Source organism: Vigna umbellata, chromosome 2 (assembly GCF_029865625.1).
Source record: "Vigna umbellata cultivar VRB3 chromosome 2, Vumbellata_1.0, whole genome shotgun sequence".
Lineage (NCBI taxonomy): Eukaryota > Viridiplantae > Streptophyta > Magnoliopsida > Fabales > Fabaceae > Vigna > Vigna umbellata.
Genome location: NC_142166.1, coordinates 25,970,373 through 25,992,652, shown reverse-complemented (window position 1 = coordinate 25,992,652; position 22,280 = coordinate 25,970,373). Strand labels below are relative to the sequence as shown.

The 22,280-nt window shown below is 35.7% G+C and overlaps 1 protein-coding gene across 1 annotated transcript; it reads left to right on the top strand.

Moving 5' to 3' along the window:
- The first annotated feature begins 11,659 nt into the window (after positions 1 to 11,659).
- On the top strand, positions 11,660 to 16,856 carry LOC124846402 (ribonucleoside-diphosphate reductase large subunit-like). Its single transcript, XM_047323649.2, has 17 exons — positions 11,660 to 12,083; positions 12,184 to 12,245; positions 12,338 to 12,425; positions 12,810 to 13,073; positions 13,189 to 13,429; positions 13,513 to 13,589; positions 13,703 to 13,873; positions 13,974 to 14,066; positions 14,157 to 14,306; positions 14,405 to 14,491; positions 14,604 to 14,768; positions 14,849 to 14,968; positions 15,153 to 15,355; positions 15,444 to 15,593; positions 15,969 to 16,116; positions 16,302 to 16,385; positions 16,465 to 16,856. The coding sequence occupies exons 1-17, from the start codon at positions 11,856 to 11,858 to the stop codon at positions 16,579 to 16,581; spliced, it is 2,448 nt and encodes an 815-aa protein (XP_047179605.1). The 5' UTR covers positions 11,660 to 11,855; the 3' UTR covers positions 16,582 to 16,856.
- The last annotated feature ends 5,424 nt before the right edge of the window (positions 16,857 to 22,280 follow it).

The window sequence follows — 22,280 nt, the reverse complement described above, 5'->3', positions numbered from 1 at the left end:
CCATTTATTATTATTTTTTCTTTTTTCTTTTAAACTCTCACTTTAACGTCCAAGCCTCATAGATCTTCAACGTATTTTTCGTTAGAAACAATTATTATCAATATCCAGAGATCTTTTTACTTTTTCATTGAATGATGTTTGAACGTCGAATTCGGTTGGGATTCGACGTTCATACAAGATACTGAGCATAATCACATGATCTAATGTACGTCATCAATTCATATATAAATATAGCTTGCATTTCATTTAATGCCTTGCTTCCTGTTTCCGTATTGAACACATTGTAAGCCAGAAACGAAAGTTACTCTCTTTTCAATTCTTTTTTCTTTTAAACCACCAATAGTACGTCGAACTCTAAGAGATTTGACGTAATATTTGAAACGAAGAAATTCACGTCTAGTATTGATACCACTCGACCTGGATTGAATGAATTTATTTACAACAATGCCACCAGTTATTGTTAACGTTGGTTGTTATGTTATTTGACGCTGAACGTGTGACGTTGCGATAATACACTGAATTTGAAAATCTTATGTACACTGAGTTGTTTCTATATTGCACGAGTAACTTAAGATACTAAACCCTAATACTGAGGAAAATTATCTGGTATCCAAATTCAAATGGCTTCTTCATCACATCCTTCAAGAGACAAAGTAAAGGCTGTTGTGGCTGCAAGAAATGTTGATCTCTCCGGGTGGATCAGTGATGAGGAGACTCGTCTAGAGTTTCTGACGTGGACGAAGTTTAAACATATTGTTCCTCACAAATATTTGAACCTCGACTTATTTGAAAAAGAAAGATTTCACTTCCAGGAATGGATTGAAACTCAAGGTCTCTCTACACTTGTCCTTATGAAGGGTGGTACCACCTCCCGGCACTCATGCAATTCATAAATCATGCGATGAATGAGTTAAACAAAGCATGTAATAAGCACAGATGAATTACTCTAACAATTAATGAAAAAGCATATGAAATTGAGAATCAATTCAAATACATGAGAGTTCACAAGGTTACATCATCCCCCAACAACAAATAGATTTTACAATGGAATGAAACAATGAAAGAGATAGAAACACCCTAGAAAGAGAAAAGGAAAGCTGTCACATCCCCAAATCTACCCTCGAGGAAAATGAGAGCTGCCACATCCCCAAAATCTACCCACAAGGGGTGAAAAGTGTGTTTCTATGCTCAAGCCATCAAAAGATTCAAAACCTAGGACGTGCAAGTCCTTAAATAGAACATAAAAATAACATAAAACAGGTCCAAGCCCACGAACTAGCGCTCAAGTGCCCTAAATGGGGCGCCTAGACGGTGTGCGGCACTGTTTGGCGCTCAAGCGCACCTAGAAGGGCGCCCGGGCACGGTGCGGGACAAATCTGGCGCTCAACCTCCCTTGTGGGGTGCCTAGGCGTAGTGCAAGACGAAAATTCTGCACTCTGGTTGACTTTTCTGCACTCTGGTTGACTTTTCTGCACTCTGGTTGACTTTTCTATACTCTGGTTGAGTTTTCTACATTTTGGTTGACTTTTCTGCATTCCAATTGTTTGGTACTTTAATTCTTCTTTCAAATCATTCCAATAGCCTACAAAATCAAGGCAATTTATTAATAAAATCATTAAGTATAACCTCAACTCTCTTATTCACAAAACTAAAGGAAAAACATGATTCCAAGCAAGTTTCTAAGCAGAAAATTGTGCATTTAGTGTCAAAATTACATCATAGATAATGGTATTTTCAAACGTTATCATTAGTGCATAAGAAATTACATTACGTGCTTTGACATCATATTGTGCCCTACGGTTTTCATCTTGAGACCACTCAGAAAAAAATTTCAAAACAATTTTTCCATTAACAACATGAGTTGGCTCAAATGGACCATTTAGTGTTGCATCCCAAACACCTTTATCCACGGATTCAAGAAAGATTTGCATTCGAATTTTCCAAAAAGCATAGTTTTCACCAGCAAATAGCGGTGGTCTATTTGTTGATGCACCTTCACCAAAGGTTTGAGAACTAAAAGCCATTTTCCAGGAATAGTCGACTTAAAGAAAAAAAGTAATCGACTTGTTTTTCAAATATCTTACGAAAACCAGCTCTAGTGCCAATTGTTGAAAATAGAATGGCCTAGTTTCAATACCAAAAGGGGGGTGAATTGGTGAAACACAAAAATCAGAATCTTTTAAAAATATTTTCCACAAAAGGATGATCTTTCAAAAGTTTCTTGAATCGCAAGGAATAAGATTTTTTAAGTGCAGCGAAAATAGTTGACTACATGAAAATTCTGTGATTACGTGAAGTAGTTCCATGTATGCATGATTACATCTTTGCTTGGTTGATCATTCATGAGCATAAAATCTGTTGAATATTTTGTGATTAGGTGAGCACCACAATGAGCTTAATTAAATCAAGGCATTTATTCATCTTGACTGATATTCTTTGTCATAAGTTGATATGAGCAATTACTTGTCCTGAAAGAAAAGGTTTTGAAATGCGTTGGAACCATTGTATTGATTGCTTGAAAGCCAAGTTACATTTTATTTGCTTGAGGACAAGCAAAGTTCTAAGTTTGGATTTGTGATAACGGTTGAATTTATCGTTATTTGATTCTTAATTTTGATACTAAAAACACCCTTTTTGACTTAGAAACTAGCTTGGAATCATGGTTTTGAGGAATAAAGAGAGTTGAAGGTGAATTTAATGGTTTTGTGCTAGATTTCAGTGTTTTCAACAGGAATTGAGATGATTTGGAAGAAGAGTTGAAGTAGTAAGGACTTAGAACTCAGAAGGGATGGAAAAGCATCAAGAAAGGAGGATCGCAGCAACACTAAGCACCACTTTAGGGGCCCTCAATGCCAAAGAACATTGTCTCACGCTTGGCTGCCCTTTTCTGGAGCCCTCAGCGTAGGATGCTTCTGGGTCGCGCCCCAGCGCCCTTTTTAGGGGCGTTGAGCGCAACTTCCTCGAGTCGCGCCATGCTTGCTTGCCCTCTAAGATGACCCTGAGCGCCAATTCTGACTCGCACACCGCTGGGCACTGTAAGTGGGGCGCTGAGCGCCAGTCTTGTGGGGCTTGGACTTGTTTTCTATTATTTTTATGTTCTATTTAAGGACTTGGACATCCTAGGGTTCATATCTTTGGACAGAATAGGTACAGAAACACACTCTTTGATCCCTCAGAGGCGAATTTGGATGCGGAAGCTCCTATCTTCAATTTCTAGGGTTTTATCTTTCATTCTTTTGCCATTATTCATCTAGTTTCACCATGTCAATGGTGAACTAAACTCTATTTGTTGTTGGGGAATGATGTAACCTTTGTAAACTCTCATGTATTGAATTGATTCTTGATTATATATGCTTCTTTCATTAATTGTTAGGATAATTCTTCTTTGCATAATGCCTGCTTTGTTTAACTCATTCTTTAGCATGATATATGATTTGCATGAGTACCAGAAGGTATCTTACAATTCATGATCTAGAAAATTATTCCCAAAAGCAGTACTATTCAGGAATGAGGGTATGAGTTCTGGTTGTCTTAAGCTTCTAATCTTCAGATCTAATTATTAGGAATGTTAGGAATCGTATGAACTAATAGTTAAGGATAGGCTTTCTTTGCCGAGGAATCGGGTTTTAAGTATTTTAGATAGTGACATTAACATTAATGAAGAAGTAGAATTTGTATATGCATGAGAGTAATCTAGGTGAAATCTAACCCCAACAACATATTGATTCCATAATATCAAATTTGTTCATCTTTCCACTTTTGTCGAATTGATCAAATTTCATGCATATCTACTTTTCAGTATTTGCATTCTAAACCCAAAAGAGTTTGTTTTCAAGTCTTATTTAATCAAGAAATCACATAATTGTTTAGGCCGTGAGTCTCTACGGAAACGATATTTGGTCTTATCATGTTTATTACTTGATTTGATTATGTACACTTGTTGGAGTCTTAACAAGAGTAAATTTGTGACTCTTTTTATACAATTAGTCCGGATATAACTCATTAAAATTTGATAGTAAATAATATCCATAATATCGTAACATAGTTAACAACTCTTATAAAATATTTAAAAGAAATTATAACTCTTTTCATCATGTCTTATAATTGTACTCATCAAAATATATATACGGTTTCGATTTATGGGTTGAGATTATAAGTCTCTCAAACTCTGTGTGTCCAGGTACTTGTCTCAGTTTTTTTTTCTTTTACTCTATTTAGTCTAACTGGAAGATTACCTACATGAGGTACTTCGATGTTAAAGTCAATATTCGTTCAACTGTTATAACCATTGATGTACAATAAATACAAATTACTTATCTCTTTACCTCAAATTTTTATTTATAGTTTTCAAAATATGCCTTCTGTAGACCCATATAAATAAAATGATTTCTTACTTTAAGTATTTTATTTTGTGGTATTAAATAATAAATTGTGATGTGAAACAGTGTTGAGAAATATTTAAGGAAGGAAAGAAAATTAAATTAATATTGGTTTTTATATTAATTTTCGAAAAAGGTTGAAAGAGTATTTAAGTATATTCTCTTGCGTTATTATATCAGCGGATGGAGCCTGGTCTAGTGGTTGTTGTGAGTGCGCATGGGAGGGGGGCGTGTGCTTGGTCTCAAGTTCAAGCCCTCCTAAAACAAAAAAGGCTCCTAGTGGTTGGCCTTGAAGAATTTGCTGCAACAATGTGAATGACTTTCCAAAGCCTTTTTTCTTTTGGTTTTCTTACTTTTATGAGGAAAGTGTAAGTGGGGTATTAATATTTTATTACTTTGAAAAGAGAAAAATTGAAATTTTTGGCTCTCTTATATTGTTATATTTGCACGCTACAGAGGTAGTATTCCTACCTTCTAGAGAGAGAAAAGCTAGGGAAAGGGTGATTCCTTTATGTTGGTTACGTGAAAGGTTCCAGGGTAGTGTATTTTCTACTTTGCATGGGTGTTGGACACACTTTCTCTTAGTTTTGGAAAGATTATAAGTGACCTTTGAATTCCTTGGGAGGTTACCCATTTAATAAGAGTTGTAGGCTACCTAAATTAATATTATGGAGGCACTTTAACACTACCACTTATCACCATTAATGTGAGGTTATTTGGATAACGAGGAGTTAGGAATGAGAATCTGAAGTTAGTGGTGTAGGGTGTCCTTGAGAGTAACCTTCAGTGGTTAGTGAGGTTTAGAGTTATTTTCTACTTAAGTGAGTAAGTTTAAGTTAGTAGGGTTGAAAAACAAACACTTGGAGAGTGGAAACGAGAGAGAACCGTGAGTTGGAGAGGTACTTTTGGAGAGCAACCAAGTTGGTGAGAGAGAAGAAAAGAGTCACCCTAGTTTGGAGCTTGGGACGTAACTTGAAGAGGAACCTAGAGAAGAGAAGGGCTTGGAGTCTAGTCAAGGGAGAAAACCTAAGGACTTTGGAAGCTTGCTTGAAACTAAAGGTAAGGGGTTTAACTTGGGATATAACATGGTGTATGATGGGTAGAAGATAACATGTTGTTGCATGCTTTCTTTCTTTTGTGATGAGATTAAAAATAACATGTTGATGCATGATCTTTTCTTTTGTGTTTAAATTTCATGTGTTGTTGCATGGAGAATGGGTATTCACATGTTTGTTTTTGTTTTGCTATTATATGTGAGAAAATAATGGCATATACATGTTTATATTTTATGAAAAGTGATATTGTTATAATGGGTACACATGTTTGGGCACTTTTGGGTGTTATTTGTGTATGAAAAAGTGTCACGGGTACACTTAAAATCATGATGTTAATGTGTGTATCTTGGTTATTGTTATCTTGTATGAATTATATATTTTGAGAGGTACTTGTTTACACTCTTTGACCAAGAGTGTGGGTAGGAGGGAATTGAGAGTTTCTCTTCCATTGTTGGAAGAAAGGAATGAGTTATGAGAAGATGAAGAGTGAAGGTGAGGTTTTGGTGAGTTGGGGTTCATGGGTTTGATAAATTTAAGAGAAGGAGGAAAAAGCTTGACAGTGGATGGAAGAAGTGCATGAAAGAAGAAGATTAAAAGTGGGGGAAGGAGATGTGCATGGCTTGGTTGATGTAAAAGTGGCAAAGGAAAAATAAAGGTACGGAAGAGGACTAAAGACTGTGAAGGAAGAAGCTTGGGATGGTCTTTGAAAGCAAAGAAGAAGGAAAAAAAAGATTAAAGTATGCATGTTTTACGTAGAGGATGGAGAAGAAAAAAAATGGAAGAGAGAAAGGGTGGAGGTTGACGCATGTTGAGAAGAAAAAATGAAAGAATGGTGGGAAGATGGTTGACGTGACTTGAAGGGGGATGAAGTTTGGTGTTGAAAGTTCATAGTGAGATAACACAAATTAGAAGAAAGTGGAGTGTTGCAACGTAAGTGGTGGAAGAAATGAAGAGAGGAAAACAAAGTGAAAGTGGTGTATAATATGGGGTTGCTACGTAAAAGGTGTTGGTGCATGGGGTGAAGTTGTAGATTTAACATATAAAATAGATTAAAAGGAGTAGTAGAATGGGAGTGGGGTACACGGTTTTGTTTACAGAGAGAAGGAAGGGTGAAGTGGTTTTGGTATAATTGATTGAAAAATAAAAAGGAAAAGAGGAGGAGTGGTTACGTAACTTTGGTGTGAGGAGAAATTGTTTGGTTTGAAAAGTCAAATAAAGTGGGAAATAGGGTCCATGGTTTTATGAGAAAAGATGAGTGAATGAAATTTGTGTATTGAAAACAAAAAGAGAAAGAGAAAGAAGTGAAAGGTTACGTAAATAGAAAAAAAAAAAGGAGAGAGAAAGAGAGAGTTTGGTAAAAAAAGGTGGTTCCATGTGGGACCTACCTTGGAAGTGAGAGAAAATGTAATTTAATGGTCTTGGGGTCCACTTGAAAAGCTAGATGTAGAAGGGAGTGTGTTTAGAGTAAAAAGGGGGTGTATTAGAAGTAGGTGTTTTCTTTGGTGTTGGGAATTTAGTAAAAAGTGGGGGTGCACTAGAAATGTTGTTCTAGTTGGTGGAAGTGTGAAATTAGTAATTTCACAGGGGTGCATCAGTAAGAAAAATAATTAAATAAAGTTATTTAATTATTTGTGAATTTTTAATTAATTATTGGTCATTAAAATTGGTTGACTTGGTATATGATGGTAATCAGTGTATGGTTGTGATGGTGAAGTTGTGAGAGCAAGCGTTCTATCATTTTCTTAGAATTTTTGTCGAATCGATGGTGTTCGTATTACGATACGATAGTGTGTTGAGTCTTTGTCGAGACTGAGATTCGACTGTCACCCTTTCCTCGTGCGCGAGGACTAGAGAGGGTTGGATGGCTCGCCCAATGACTTCGGCTCATGTGAGTATAGTGCTCGGTGGGTGCGTCTAACCGAAGTTTTTACTCGTAATTCCTTGAGGAGTCGGGGAGATAGGTCTGAAGTTGCGATGGAAGACGACTCGAATCGTTCTGTCTTGCGAAACAAGTTTCGTACGACAAAATTCAAGGAAACAACAGAAGCTTGTGCGAATGATCTGAGTCATTGTTTCGAATACCGTGATGTATTGTAATGTTATGACTATGATAGTCTGGGTGGTGATTATCTGGGTTACGAGTTGAATAATGTGATGTATTGTAAGGTTATGACTAGGATAGTCTATGTTATGATGTTATAACATTGAAATTATATGCTATGTTAGGTTCTTAGTTACTCACCCTTTCCTTTTGTGGTTGTGGTTCCACCTGCGATGATCGTACTTGTACGGGAGTAGATGGCGTTGCAGATAAGGCAGAGATGGAGTAGAACGACGAGAGATATGGGAATAACTACGGGAATTTTATCGTGGTTTAAAGTTATTTTATGTTTTTAAATAATGGATTTGATATTTGTAAGGTTTGAACTTTATGTTGTAAGACGCTTAAACTTTTGAGGTTTTGTTTCCGCAATGTTATTTTTAAATGAAAAAAAAGGCGTAAATTTTGGATTTTGTTATTTTCTAGTGGCACTCGATTAGGGGTGTTACACCTTCAACTAATAGTAGTCTATTCACGGCCAAATTATCACATTTTCTTCTAAATTAATTAATATTAGTGTTAATCTCCTAATATCTTGACCATTCGACCAATGATGATCTCCTAATTTCTTCTACATAAATCTATTTGGTTGAGAAAAATAATGGATAAAAGTAAAAAACAAAATAAAAATTTAGAGGTGTTTGATTGAAAAAAAGGAATAATATTGGTTTTACTTCTTTTAGAGACGATTTTTCTTGTTTTTATTCACTCCGTTATATTTCTGTGTTATACAATACATAATTATTAAGACAATTCTATTAACAATTACAAGTTTGTGAAAGAATAATTCTATAATTTAAATTAACTTTGGAATAGAATAATTTATGCTATGTTCACTTGAGCAGAAGGAACTGTTCACGCGTGTTTAAGGGCGATGAAATGCGAAGAAATGCATGTTCACTTTAGCCGAAATGCGAGGAACGAATTGTGCAGATTTGCAGGATTGGGGAATTTTTCATCACCCGCTGAAGTGCATAGATTTGAAGGGATTTACCATCTAATGTCTAATTTACCCTTGCACATTGTATAATTCCAACTCCTAAAGCTGACATAATAATCGATTTTAAGATGATGGTTGAAGATGAAGACTAGTTCAAAGCTAAAGAAGAGGAAGAACAATGGAGGTGTATTTGGTTACCTTCCACCCGTATTTGGTTCCAGGAGTGTGAATAATTTTTGAAGAACCCGTATTCGATTCCAGTAGGTGATATTCGGTTCACATACTTCTCAAGGAGCTTCGTATTTGGTTGCATGCGCGATCTGGAGCAAAGACGAAGGAGAAAAGTGGTTCCCCTGCAAGTAGTCCAAAACAGAAAGAGAAAAGAGAAGGGTATCTCGCTTTCTGCCCCGCGACCTCCCTGGAACGGAGAAGGAGAGAAATAGCTCATCGGCGACGTGACAAAAAGACCCCAACGTTGGGTTTGTCCATGAAGAAAAAGAGATTGCACGAACCAAAGAGAAAGGGAAAGAATTTTCCCTGTGCGCGCTGCAAGACTCCCATTGCTGGAGTTCTTAGTTGAAGAAGAAGAAAGGTGCTACCCTAGCTACCTTTTCGTTTGAGACAAAGAGAAAGGGAGTGAAAAAGCTTCACCAAGCAGCCTAAAGCTGGGCCTGCAAGAGGATAAAGGCCCAAACTAAAATTGGAAAAAATATTGGCTTAGGAGAAAGGCATAAACACACCCTTTTCTTTTCTGAGTTAAACAAAAACTCAACAACTACTTTAATATCATTGAATAACATTGCCTGTGTGCAATCTGTTTTTCCAAAGGACATGTGGAAGAAAGAAGAAACTTTCTTTATGTTTTCTTTTTAATCTTTTTTTTTATTCTTCAATATTAATGCAGTATTATTAGTATTCTTCTATTGTAATTAGGGATGGCAACGGGTCGGGTCGGGCACGGATAGTGCCTACCCGCAACTCGACCCGCTACCCGCTGGATATCCACATAAAACAAATCCGCGGACTTTTTTCAACCCGCTGATACCTGTTGGATACCCGTTTTCAACCCACAAATATTTAAAAAATATATTTTGTGAATTTTTAAATAAGGTTTAAATTAAATTACAAGTTAAAGAGAATAATTTAATATATTTTCTACATATTAAAAAGACACAATGTAATTTTTAAGTAAGTTAAAAGAAAAAGAATATGAACAACTTTTGAAAAAAAAAATAGATATGAGAAAGAAACATGACGTAACTGAAGTCTCAATTTAGTCACAGGATTAACTCACAAATACCTATCAATGTACGAAACAGAGAGATAAACAATTTTCAAGAGAACGCAAACAGGAATCCTAAACCCAAATTCCGAAAATGAACGCAATCACATAAATCTCCAAACCGTGATAACCACCATGGTCTTCAAAAGTCCAATCTGCATCAATGAACTAAAATCCAAAAAAACTCAAAACACTAATTCGAATCATAACCCCAAAATCGCGTCACCAATTAACAGGGAAGAAATCAAGAAACGAATCCCAAATCGGAATAAAACCCCAATTAAAACGAATCAAAACGTACAAAAGAAACCCCCAAAATCAAAGAACAAATAAAACCCTAATTTTAAATCCCAAATCGGAATAAAACCCCAATTAGAACCAAGAGAGAGAGGAAGAGGGAATGGAGCCTACTCCCTGCGCAAGCTGAACCAAAAGGAAGAAGAAAAAAGTCCTCCCTTAAGAGAGAATTTTCTAATGGGATTCTATGTATATGTCTGATATCTCTATTAGGGTTAGGTCAAAAGTAATGTAACCCCTTTTTTCTTTTAAAAAAAAGTAATTGAAAGGAATCCTAAGTCATTGTTATTAAAATTTCCCTTTTTTAAGAGTAATAAAAACATTTAATTTTAAAAAATATTAATTAAATTTTATTATTATTTTTTCGGATAACGGGTATCCGCGGATTGGATAGTATAATACCCGCATCCGACCCATTTAGAAGCGGGTATTAAAATACCCGCTACCCGTTACCCGTTACCCGGGGTAATAAATATCCGCGGATAGTAACTATCGTTGCGGGTTTTATCCGCGAATATCCGCGGGCGCGAATTTTTTTGCCAGCCCTAATTTTAATGGATTATTATAATGATGTATTAAATTGCCTCTTAAATTTAAATTCTAATATATAAATATTTAACATCATTTAATATTATCTTAAAAACTAATTAAGATTTTGCCTTAGAAACCTTAAATAAAAAAAAACAATTTGATAATATTAAATAGGCTCTTAAATTTAAATTATTAAATAATTAATGTTAATTTTTTATTCTTTATAAACATTTTTACAATTAAATATACCTTTAACAATTATCATTTTATATTACTTTAATAACTAAGGACATTTTGATAATCTTCAATTTCTACCCATTAAACAATTTTTTTAATCTGTTACATCAATCCAATCCTACACTAATTCTCACAAACTTTACTTTTAAATAGACTCTCAATTACCTCCAAATTCACTCAAGTAAACACAAAAATTTACCTTCAAATCCCCTTAAATCTATTCAATCACTCTCTCCCAAATCATCTCCCCATCACCCCAAGTGAATATAGCATTAAAGTTTTCACCATAACTCGGAGACATGACAGAAATTATAAAACTTTTATTTTGAAAATAAATTTTATGAAATTAGAGAAAATGGTAGCTTATGATATATTTCAACAGTTTTTTTCTCTCAGTTACATACCTTTTTCTATAATTAATTATTTTCAAATAGGTTTTCAATAAATTTATCCAATAAAAAATTGATTTATTATATAAAATTAATTCTTAAAACAATTTAATTTTCACAACCACCTCAAACACATTCTCAAACATGCCAGTGTGAACCACGTGGGGTGATTAAACTTTTTAAAAAGGAACATACAAAAGAGTAGCGAAGAAGTTAACAGCAGAAAAGAAAAGTGCTGACGAAGGGTTCTCTAACAGCCGTCCAAATATTCAAGTCCATCAATCCCACGGTCCTGGCCAATCAACCCAAGCGGCGCCAAAGTGCTGAAGAAGTTTCGCGCTTATTAGCGTCGGCACGTTAGTATCCAAATTTTAAGCGAACTATAAAAGTGGGTCCCACACCTAGCTCCACCCTCAATTACGCGCCACCTATCTACACCCGGAACACACAACATCGCCATCATTATATCAATGCGCAAGAAAAGGCATTCAGATAAATTAGCGGGAAAATTTTAAAATCAAACCGATCATAACCCTAATTTCAAACCCCCTTCCCTCCCCTATATCTTAAAGTCAGTGTACCTTCTCCGACTCGCGCCAAACCCAACATCACAAAACAACCATTACCAGTGACTGTTTGTAAAAATGTACGTCGTAAAGAGGGACGGACGCCAAGAAGCGGTGCACTTCGACAAAATAACCGCTCGCCTCAAGAAACTCAGTTATGGCTTGAGCACCGTTCACTGCGATGCCGTTCTCGTTGCTCAGAAAGTCTGCGCCGGCGTCTATAAAGGCGTCACCACCAGTCAACTCGACGAGTTGGCAGCGGAAACAGCCGCCGCCATGACCGCAAACCATCCCGATTACGCTTGTGTTAGTTTCCCTTTCCTCAATTTCAGCTTGATTGGTTGAAATTGCGGTGTCATATATGTTTTGGATGGGTTACCATAAGTGATTTCGTTTCGTGTTGCAGTTGGCTGCTAGGATTGCCGTTTCGAATCTCCATAAGAACACCAAGAAGTCGTTCTCGGATACGTAGGCGACACTGGAAATTATAATCGCGTTTTTAATTTGTTATTGTTAGCGTGGTTTTGTGTCGTTGGAACTCATATTTGTTGTGGATTCAGGATCAAGATCATGTACTATCATATTAACAAGAAATCGGGGTTGAAGGCTCCTCTGGTCGCTGATGATGTTTATGAGATAATTATGAAGGTACCTTGTGGTCATCGTATATTCATTTTAGGAAGATGTAATCTGATCCAGTTGTGCGCAGTGTCTGTGATTCTGACACATTTTGATGTCAAGCTAAACATTTTTAGTTCATACGAAAGAGAATTTGGTAAATTGGATTATATAATATGTGTAGATTGTTTGATATTACGATAGTTTTGGACCATGTGATGATATTTTGTTTTCTTGGTACGTTTTTAAACGCGTAACTTGTTTCGCAACTATAAATGACGTTTTGGTATTGAGGGGGGAACAGAAGACTGATTTTAATTTTGTGATCTATGATATATAATGAAGGAAGTTGTTTGAATGTATATCTTTTGTATGTGCTGAAATTATCTTTATGTTATTTTTGTCTGGTTGTAGAATGCTTCTCGTTTGGACAGCGAGATAATCTATGACAGGGACTTCGACTATGATTATTTTGGGTTCAAAACCCTTGAGAGGTCTTACCTCTTAAAGGTTCAAGGGAAGGTTGTGGAAAGGCCGCAACACATGTTGATGAGAGTCGCGGTTGGGATTCACAAGGATGACATAGAATCTGCTGTCAGAACTTACCACATGATGTCTCAACGATGGTTCACCCACGCATCTCCTACTCTTTTCAATGCTGGAACTCCTAGGCCTCAAGTACGAGACATTTTTATTTCACTATATTAAAAATAGTTTTTTCTTTTTTTTTAATCTCTGTTTCATCAGTGAATTGATGATTTGTCTTATTTATGTTGCTTATGTGAATTGGCAGCTGAGTAGTTGCTTCCTTGTGTGCATGAATGATGATAGCATAGAGGGGATATATGAAACTTTGAAGGAGTGTGCTATCATTAGCAAATCAGCTGGAGGAATTGGTGTCTCTGTCCACAACATTCGTGCTACCGGCAGTTATATTCGTGGGACAAATGGGACGTCCAACGGCATTGTTCCAATGTTACGTGTGTTCAATGATACTGCCCGCTATGTTGATCAGGGGGGAGGCAAGAGGAAAGGTATCTCGTTTATAAGCAATACCCATTTTTCTTGTCTCCTATTAATTTGTTTTTTAAACTTTATGATTATGATCTTCTTGTAGGAGCATTTGCTGTGTACTTGGAGCCATGGCACGCTGATATGTTCGAGTTCTTGGATTTAAGAAAAAATCATGGAAAGGTATGATTGAGTTAGCTGAAATGTGGCGGTAACAAAATATTTTGACTATCATCAAAGGAGCTGGTTGAACATATTTATTCTTCTCACCAAGTGTATTGCTATTATGCTTGCAGGAGGAACATCGTGCACGAGATCTGTTTTATGCTCTTTGGGTGCCAGATCTCTTTATGGAAAGAGTTCAGAGTAATGGACATTGGTCTTTGTTTTGTCCCAATGAAGCACCAGGTTTGGCAGATTGTTGGGGTCAGGAATTTGAGGAGCTTTATCATCGATATGAAAGAGAAGTAAGTTCAGTCTTCACTTATTGGTTTCTTTTTGCATGTTTATTTGAAGTGCTTCTAGGTGTTGGTTATTTGAACCTGAAATATATTTCATAACATGTAGGGGAAAGCAAAGAAGGTTGTCCAGGCACAGAGCCTGTGGTTTGAAATTCTGAAATCACAGATAGAAACCGGAACCCCTTACATGCTTTTTAAGGTAGCTTACATAAATGTCTTTGACTCACTTTGTGTTTGTTGTTTTCACCTGTTGAATTCTTCCTCTCTTTTTTCTCTTTTTTTATTCTAGGATACTTGCAATAGGAAAAGCAACCAACAGAATTTGGGCACAATTAAATCGTCAAACTTGTGTACTGAGATAATTGAGTATTCAAGTCCAACTGAAACTGCTGTGTGCAATCTTGCATCCATTGCACTACCACGATTTGTAAGAGAGAAGGTCTGACATCTGTTGAATTTTGACGTGTTGTGGTCACATTAGTTGGTTTGGACCTTTTTTTAAGTTCCCGATCTTAATGTTTTTCTCCTTACTACAAGGATGTTCCGATGGAATCTCATCCATCTAAGCTTGTTGGAAGCACTGGCTCTCGGAATCGGTATTTTGACTTTGATAAACTAGCAGAGGTACGGTTAACCAACATTCTGTTTTTCAACATGTGTATTGTACCCAAGTGACATTGCCATTGTATACAGCTAAACTTGTGATGGTTGTTTTTGTCATTTTGACTAATGACAGATTACTGCGCTGGTCACAACCAACCTGAACAAAGTAATTGATGTTAATTACTACCCGATTGAAAATGCAAAGCGGTCAAACTTACGGCACAGACCCATTGGTATTGGAGTACAGGGTCTTGCTGATGCTTTCATACTGCTTGGTATGCCGTTTGATTCACCAGAGGTAAATCTTATCCCGGGACTGATGTTTATAATCGTTTTATCTGCACTTCAGTCTTATAGTTTACTTGGATATGAATGTAGGCTCAGCACTTAAACAAGGAAATATTTGAGACTATTTACTATCATGCACTGAAAACTTCATCTGATTTGGCTGCAAAAGAAGGTTCCTATGAGACATACAGTGGTAGTCCTGTAAGCAAGGTATACCAACTTTCAAATATGCCTTCGGATTGAGGTCCCGAGCTCGAGAATAGTTATGCAGCATATGTTATATCTGATTTTGTGTTACTTGTATGAACATGCAACTTAAATTTCAAGGTCTGTAGTTAGTAACCTACTCATCCAAAGTATTTCTACATTCTTAAGTGATTTTTATATTTCTCAGGGAATTCTCCAGCCAGACATGTGGGGTGTGACGCCCTCAAGACGTTGGGATTGGGGTGCACTAAGGGAGATGATATCAGAGAATGGTGTGAGAAATTCACTTCTCGTGGCTCCTATGCCTACTGCATCCACTAGTCAGATTCTTGGAAATAATGAGTGCTTTGAACCATATACTTCAAATATCTATAGTCGTAGAGTTTTAAGGTTGGCCTTTTCACCCTAACTTATTCTGTCTTGGTGTATAATTGTGGCATTATCTTATCTTAATTAATTGACAACCGTTGGTTTGTAGTGGTGAGTTTGTTGTTGTCAACAAGCATCTTCTTCATGACTTGACGGAAATGGGACTGTGGTCTCCTACACTGAAGAATAATATTATCTATGAAGATGGCTCTGTACAGAAAATTCCAGAAATACCTTATGAACTGAAGACCATATACAAGTATGAGATGTACCATTTATTTAAAACCCAACATCTTAGGAGGTTAAGAGTGTATGAAAGAAGAAAGAAACATTAATTAGCCTAACTGCCTTGGCAGTTAGGAAAGGCGGGAAGGGGTTGTATAAATAAGCATTGTATTTTGATTAGAGGGGACTTTTGGAGAGAGTTATAGTTTGACGGGAATTCTTTAGTCCTGTAAGGGGGAGGTTAAGCTCTCATCCTTGTATTCTTGACTGTTGATAATACAAAGGGAGGTTATAAAGCATTCTGTGTAGTATATTGGAGTGTGTCAGTGTGAGTTTCTATAGGTTTCTTTACCAGAAACCTATCACAACATTTTGCTTCAAGGTACTCACTCTAATTTATTATGAGCAGAACTGTTTGGGAGATTAAACAAAGGACATTGGTAGATATGGCTGCTGATCGAGGATGCTACATAGATCAGAGCCAAAGCTTAAATATTCACATTGATCAACCCAACTTCGGAAAGCTGACTTCTTTGCATTTCCATGCATGGTCCAAGGTAGCTACTAATACAGGACTTGCTTGTGTGTTAGTGTGAATGTTCAAATATACATTTGGGTTTAATTGTTTGATATTTTCTATTCTGTTTCCTTGCTGGTTGACATTATTTTTTACATACAGTTGGGGAATTCTAGGCCAACTGTTTGCTGATCAAAGTTTTACTTTATTTTTTGGTAATTAAAGGGTCTGAAGACTGGAATGTACTATCTTCGATCACGAGCTGCAGCTGATGCTATCAAGTTCACCGTCGACACCACTGTTCTCAAAGTAACAAAAATTCATTACAGTTTTTTACATTCAATGTATTTGCACATTTTGATACCAAATATCTTTGCTGTGAATGCAGGAAAAGTCTAATGAAATGCAAGAAAACTGCGATGTGGAGTGTGATGATAATACAAACATGGCACAAATGTTGTGCTCTTTAACCAACCGTGAAGAATGCCTAGCTTGTGGGAGTTGAACTTTTTCAGAGGTTAACCCATCTTTTTCCATATTCCTTTTGGGCCTATAGGCGATAAAGATAAATGTTACAACATAAATCACGTGTTAATCTATTGCTTTATGAATGACATAAAAGCTTTGTATATATTTTGGCATCAATGTCATCTGTATTTTTGCTTATTGTATAAGTTTATATTAGTGAGCAATGAGTTATGGCAAGTCAGTCAGAATATATTTATACAGAAATTGAATGCAGATAATATTATCGTACGAAATCTAGATTATTGGATAATATTTGATATTGTGTACATTGTTCAATTATGTTGAAAAAACAACAAAAGTTTTAAAAACATTTCAAAATTTTAAAATGGTTTAGACTGAACACATTGAAAATGGAGAAAAAAGAAAGTGTTTTTGCATGCCTTTGATTAACATTTTTAAGTTCTTTTTGCTATATTTTCAAAGTTAACCTGTATTTTATCTCGATGCCATTGTTTCCCTGTTGACAGTGCCTTTTATATTATACAGTTCGGTGATACCAATGTTTGAATTCAATAAATTTTTGGTTTGATATAGAATTAGAAAATGACAAGACATAAATTAAGACATGAATAAGCGTGAAATATCAGTAATAAGCATGTATCAGCACACATTAATTAACTTCGTAAGTTAATTACATTAATGTTAATTTCTCACATGTTTCTTTTCTTTTACTAACATTTAATAAAAGAAAGCTTAAAACTGGAAAATGTTGTTTCCTCAGTAATATCAGTTTCTACCAAATATATTTATATCCAAGAATTTGGGTTGAGTTTAAATAAACTCCCACAAGAAAGTATCATTTACTGAATTTGTCCAAGGTAAACGCATAATTAAAAACTCACTCAAATGTGGTTGTAATTTTATAATTGTTTCTTTTTAAGAAATTGGAATGACAACGTGTGTATGCAATGATAATATATATATATATATATATATATATATATATATATATATATATATATATATAAAAGAAACTAGAAAATAAAGTATTAGAGTTAATAAAAGTTTTAAAATAATGAAAATGGAGTATAATAAATTTTAAAATAATTTAAAATAAGATTTTATAAACTTGTCTCGTTACATAAAACACAAACTATCTCTCTAAAACTCTTCCTCCTATTTTCCTCTTCCTTCTTTCTATAAAATTTAACTTCTTAATTATTTGTTTGACGATGAGGAAGTTCCTAAGAAATCACAATTGAGTAATCTCCATTCCTATCTGATTAGTTTTTGGAATAGAGCAAGTAAATTTTGATTCCCTTTTCCTTTCGTTCTTAAGTCGTGCATGATGATTCTCTCTTACATGTGTCTTATGATATCTTTTGCTAGTTTCTTGTTAATCTGAGATCCTAAGAACTCACCCCAATCACAATTTGGTGATTTGTAGGTGATTTAGAGCTCCTTCTGCATGAAGTAACGTGGGTGCATGTTTAGAGCTTGGTAGTGTTTTGTTTAAGATGGGAGTTAATGATTTTACTTGATGCTCTTTTAACTTGATGGTTTAACATTAATCTCTCTTTCTACTTTTCACTTGGGAAACTACTTCTTAACTTAATCCCAACTTTTATTCATTGAGCACATCCTTTCTATTCTTTTCTTGCTTTTCTTGCTTTCTTTGCTCAATGCCTTTTTGCATTTTTTTCCAACAATCCCAAACTTGAACCATTCTCTTGTACCATACATGCATACTCTACTCAACTCAAGGCAAGGATTTCAAAGTTTTTTTCACATTAGGCTCAAGGTTCAATGGATAAAAGAAATTTTAAAAAATTGGGTTGAAATTTTGGCATTGGCTTTCAAGGGATAAGAACAGACGACCTTGATCATTTGTAACAAGCAAGCAAATAGTTCAACAAAAAACTCAAGCAAAATCAATTGTGATTCCAAAGCAATAACATTCAATCAACAAACTCTGGGGCACAACATCTCACAAGTTAACTCAAGGTTCCACATTTTGATAAACATCCTGCTAACCACATTAATCACAATTTAAACCATGCATTTGTCTTAAACAACTATGAGCAACCACCATCTATGCTTAAAAGCTAAACCAATCAATATCTCAACATCACTTTCACAACAATCAAGCAAACACAAGACAATATTACTTCACACAAACAATTTATCACTTCATACCAAACCATTGCAACACACTATCCATTTAACTAAGTACATAACTCACTAAAATTAAACAAAGTAAACATAGTAAACATAGTTCAAACATGCATAAAAAATAAAGAAAAAACAGGAGATGTTGTCATCACTCACCTCAAAGGCATCTGAATCTTCCTCTAAATCATCCTCTTCCATGGCTTCGGCTCTGATGACAAATTTATGAACACCGAAAAACGGCACCAAAAACTTGTTTAACCCTCGGCAAGTGTGACCGAATCGTATCAAGTAATAAACTCGGTAAGACCAAGTATCGTTCTCCCAAAGGATTCATGGCCTAGTTAGTTATATGATTTCTTGATTATTTAAGACTTGTGAACAAGTTGTTATAAGTTTCAAATGCAAAAGACAAAAAGTAAACATGTATGCATGTGATGTAAATCTTTCTTACCAACACCCATCAATAGGTGTATACAAACATAGTATCCTATAGTAGATACCTAACCACCTAACATCCATCAGTAGATGTAAACCTTGAAACAAACTCATAACAAAAACAAAAATACCCAAAAGTTCAAAATTACATCACCAAACTGATGGACAAATTTATGAACACCAAATTATGATGTCACAAACTTGTTTTCAATCGGCAAGTATGACCGAATCGTTCAAGTAATAAACTTGGTTAGACCAAGTATCGTTCTTCCCAAAGGACTCACGGCCTAGTTTAGTTATGTGGTTTTTTGATTAACTAAGACTTACAAACGAAATATTTGGAGTTTAATATGCAAGACAGAAAATAAACATGTATGCATGAAGTTTTTGATCAATGGCAAAAAAAACAAAAGATAAACACTTTCAATGAAATTTATGTATGAATATGTTGTTGGGGGTCAATTTCATCTTATCCACTCTCATATATTTTAGGAATTCAACATTCAAATCATCATTGTTAATGCCACTCTCTAATGTACCTTTCTAGAAGGCTTCTCCCTAATCACGAGTTCATACAATTCCTAGCATTCCTAATGATCAGTTCATAAGTGTAGGAGCTTAACGACAACCAATATCATATTGGGAGAAATTCCCCGGATCTAGACTTCCCCGTACGTGCCCGTATCGACAAAACCAATAATCATGCATCGAATGAGTTAAACAATGCAAGCATTAAGCAAAGAGGAAAAACCCTAACTAATGATGAAAAGAAAGCATAAGTCTTAATTAAAAGATGTAAAAACAGATTCCATATATGAGAGTTTCACAAGATTACATTGATTCCCCAACAAACATACAAAGTTTAGTTCACCATATTCATGGTGAACCTAGATGAACAATGATGAAAGAATGAAAGAGATAGAAAAACCCGTGAAAGAGAAGAGGAGAGCTGTCACCATCTCCCAATCTACCCCAAGGGGTGGAAGAGAGAGTGTTTGCTTCGTTTCTGCCAAAGATACAAACCCTAGGACGTGCAAGTCCTTAAATAGGGCATAAAAATAACATAAAACAAGTCCAAGCCCATAAAAACAAAAGAAAACCGGTCCAAGCCCACTTAGAATGGCGCTCAGCGGTATTTTACCGCTGAGCGGTACTAGCGCATGAACCATTTTGCCCCCCAGCTGCTGTTTTGCCCCTCAGCGGTGATTTCGGCACCCGAAAAGTGCCGCTCAGCGGTATTTTTCCGCTCAGCGCCACTCGGTCAGGCTTTTTCTGCGTTCTGGTTGGTTTTTCAGCATTCTGGTTGACTGGTTGACTTTTCTGGTTGACTGGTTGACTTTTCTGGTTGACTGGTTGACTTTTCTGGTTTCTAGTTGACTTTTCAGCACTCCAATCATTCGGTATTTCAATTCTTCTTTCAAATCATTCAATTAGCCTACAAAATCAAGGGAATCTTGCAAAAAACCATTAAATTCACTTTCAACTCTCTTATTCTCAAAACTAAAGCAAAAATATGAGTTCAAGCTAGTTTTTAAGTCTTAAAGGTTGCTTTTGGTATCAAATTTAAGCATAAAAATAACGGTTTTTCAACCGTTATCACAACCCCAAACTTAAAACTTTGCTTGTCCTCAAGCAAACAAGATGTAACTCAATCTTCCTTCAATCCATATAATGGTTCACCACATTCAAAAATCCTTCTTTCAAGACAAGTAAATACTCAATTTAGCTCATCATCAAGACTTCAATCAAGATGTGCACATGCTTTTAGTGATCACTCAAACACATACTATCCAACAAATGCTATTTTCATGAATGATCAATTAACTAAGCAAAGATGTTCTTATGTGTTCATGGAATCTATCCTCACTAGATAAAGTGTTTCACTCAAACACACAAGTGTATAGGAGATATTCACTCATTCACTCTACTATTACAATGTCACATGAATCAACTTTGCCTTTCATTTAACCACAATCAAAAACACTTACCAGCAAGCATCATCACAAGGACTTTTCTATGGCTTATAACGTGGCTGGGCTAACAAGAAAATTGGTTTTTCTAGATCACAAAACCCTTGAGTTAAGAGAAACATATAAACACAATGATTCTTATTTTTCCCAACTTGCCTTTGCATTGAGCTTTGCCTTTCTTTTCTTTCTCTTTTTCTTTTCACATTCTTATTTCTTAGCTTTTAGCTCAATGCTTTTCCTTTTTCATGCTTTCTCAACAACCCCAAACTTGAACATTTATCAATACCACATAAGATTTTCTACTTAACTCAAGGTAAAGCTTTTCAACAAGGTTTTTCAATTTATGTTCAAGGCTAAGGGTTCAAAGGATAGAACACATAGTGTTCTCTTTTAGTGGGCTCAATTTATGAATTTAGCTAATAGAAGGGTTATCAACAAATGGCCTTGATCATATGATGCAAACAAGCAAGTAATTCAATCATAGAAAACCTGGGCAAAGTCATTCATGCTTTCACAGTAATAGTATTCAACAATAACAACTCTGGAGCTCAAAACCTCACATATAAGCTCATTCACATTCCACATATAACATCCTGCTTAGAATCATAATCACAATCATAACATCTTGCATTTGTTCACAATGCTTGTGAACCACCTGTATAAGCATATAATGTGCACATTCTCAACATCAATCAATATCAAAGCATCATCAGGCATTACTTATCAAACAATAATCATAAGCAAACCATCATAACAGACAAAGTTTCCAATTGAGTACATCAAATCCTATTCTAAAAACAAAAGTGATTGATAAAACAAATCCTACTCTAGTGCTTTGAAAAACTCAGACCCATCAATGATGCTCTCTCCCAACCCCAAACTTAGATGGAAAACTAGTGAGAAAGTGAGTGGAAGGGACATTTTCTAAAGAGGAATGAAAATGTAGAGAACTTTTGGAAAAATGTTTAGGAGTGTGTGTGCAGAGAAGAATCTAAAAATAGAGGCCAAAGCGTGACTTAGGGTATAAAATACCCTAATGGGCTCAGGTTCCGCTAAGGGGCAACCTAAGCCCCTTTTTCGATACCACTGCTCAGCGGCAATTTGCCGCTCAGCGGCACTTTCGTGTTGTGCTTTTCTTCTTCCTAGCTTACCCTAGGTG

What these genes read in the sequence shown, in the direction of transcription:
- LOC124846402 (XM_047323649.2), top strand. Translation starts at nt 11,856, where the DNA reads ATGTACGTCGTAAAGAGGGACGGACGCCAAGAAGCGGTGCACTTCGAC. An exon ending in ACTTTGATAAACTAGCAGAG is followed by an intron (nt 14,492 to 14,603) that starts GTACGGTTAACC and finishes GACTAATGACAG; the next exon opens with ATTACTGCGCTGGTCACAAC. An exon ending in TGCCGTTTGATTCACCAGAG is followed by an intron (nt 14,769 to 14,848) that starts GTAAATCTTATC and finishes ATATGAATGTAG; the next exon opens with GCTCAGCACTTAAACAAGGA.